Genomic DNA, 1,498 nt, shown 5'->3' with positions numbered 1-1,498 from the left:
TGATTTTATGGAAAATTTGGTTGAGCATCAAATTATTTCTACTTGTCGATGCATAACATGTGGTGATACAAAAGTTACTACTAATAATAATTTTATTTTTTCAATTTTTGTTAATAATTCGAATAAGGAAAGTTTTAATCTTAACAATTTACTAAATACTTGATTTTCACATTGGTCAAAATAAAATAATAAATTATGTGAACGTTGTGAAGGAAATGATATATTATTTAAAAATGAAATAACGTTGAGACGAAACAGATAATTATCCATTTAATTTCATTTTCATACCAAAATAGAACATTAGTGAAGGTGCCACAAAAAATTAATTTATGTGCTCTTCCAACAAGTAAAATACTAATAGCTGGACAGTCGTATAAAATTATGAATGCTATATTTCATTATGGATCATGTATGGAAAACGATCATTTTATAAGTATGTATAGAGAAGGTTCACCTTGGATTGAAGCTGATGATACGCAAGTTATAAAAAAGCAATGGCCTATAGGTGCTAAAAACATTTATATATTATTTTTAGAAAATGTTGATAATAAATATGTTCTAGTAATACGCACACATGTGAAGAGATATATTATTAATCATATAAGAATATAAGATGTTTAACACTACAAAATGCGTGACATCTTAACAAAATTTCCTTTTTTAAAAAGGTAAAAAAAGGCGCCAAGTGTGCATGTACCTTCCATAAAAAACTGTACTTTACATAAACTAAAAAAAAATCGTTACATAAATAATATAATTCAAGTGGTAATATCGTTAATTTTTTATTATAAATTACCGCTCAGTAGTACGTTATGCATGTATTAAAAAAAAATGAAATCAAATCTTTAAATTACGCCAATTGTAAAAAGAATATATAATTTCAACATATAACATATACTATTGTATTTTTTAAATTGTGAAAAGAACACATATTTTATTGCAACATATAACATCTGGAGACACTGGTAGTGTCTCGGCGCTAAGCCAAGCGCAGCGACACTGCCGTGACTACTTAAGAGCCCGTTCACACGGTACGGTTTTTTGACCGTTTCGGTAATTTCACTGAATCGTATCGTGTGAACGCGTCCATATAAAATGTATTGCCACTGTAGAGCACGGCAACAGTACCGATTCGGTGAAATTACCGAAACGGTCAAAAAACCATATCGTGTGAACGGGCTCTTACGCGAATCTGTCAAGATTTCCAGACGGCGATTATGGGATTTCAATAACAGCTCTCCCTTGATTGAGTTCTAAATGTGCTCAATCGATTGCATCCGCTCTGAATATATAATGAAAATGTTTTTGTTTTTTCTCTACGTGCTCTACGAGCGGAGATATTGCGATGCAAAATGATGCAAAATCCGAATTGAAACTTTTAATTTAAGAAACGTCGTCGTCAGCGACAGGGCTATGGGATGGGGGAAATGTCCTTTTGGATTTTTCGGCGCTAGAGGCAAATATGGCGCTGGCAATGTGCATGGTCACATCACACATG

General features: G+C 32.0%; 1 protein-coding gene across 1 annotated transcript in view; it reads left to right on the top strand.

The window, feature by feature from the left end:
• LOC108764837 (ATP-dependent DNA helicase PIF7-like) overlaps window positions 1-1,257 on the top strand; it is a 5,037-nt gene extending 3,780 nt beyond the window's left edge. The window contains 1 exon segment of the mRNA XM_018513232.1: window positions 1,113-1,257. Within this exon segment, the coding sequence (XP_018368734.1) occupies window positions 1,113-1,257 (145 nt within the window).
• The last annotated feature ends 241 nt before the right edge of the window (window positions 1,258-1,498 follow it).

This window comes from Trachymyrmex cornetzi, unplaced genomic scaffold (genome assembly GCF_001594075.2).
Source record: "Trachymyrmex cornetzi isolate Tcor2-1 unplaced genomic scaffold, Tcor1.1 scaffold1159, whole genome shotgun sequence".
Lineage (NCBI taxonomy): Eukaryota > Metazoa > Arthropoda > Insecta > Hymenoptera > Formicidae > Trachymyrmex > Trachymyrmex cornetzi.
This window is presented reverse-complemented; position numbering and strand designations above follow the sequence as displayed.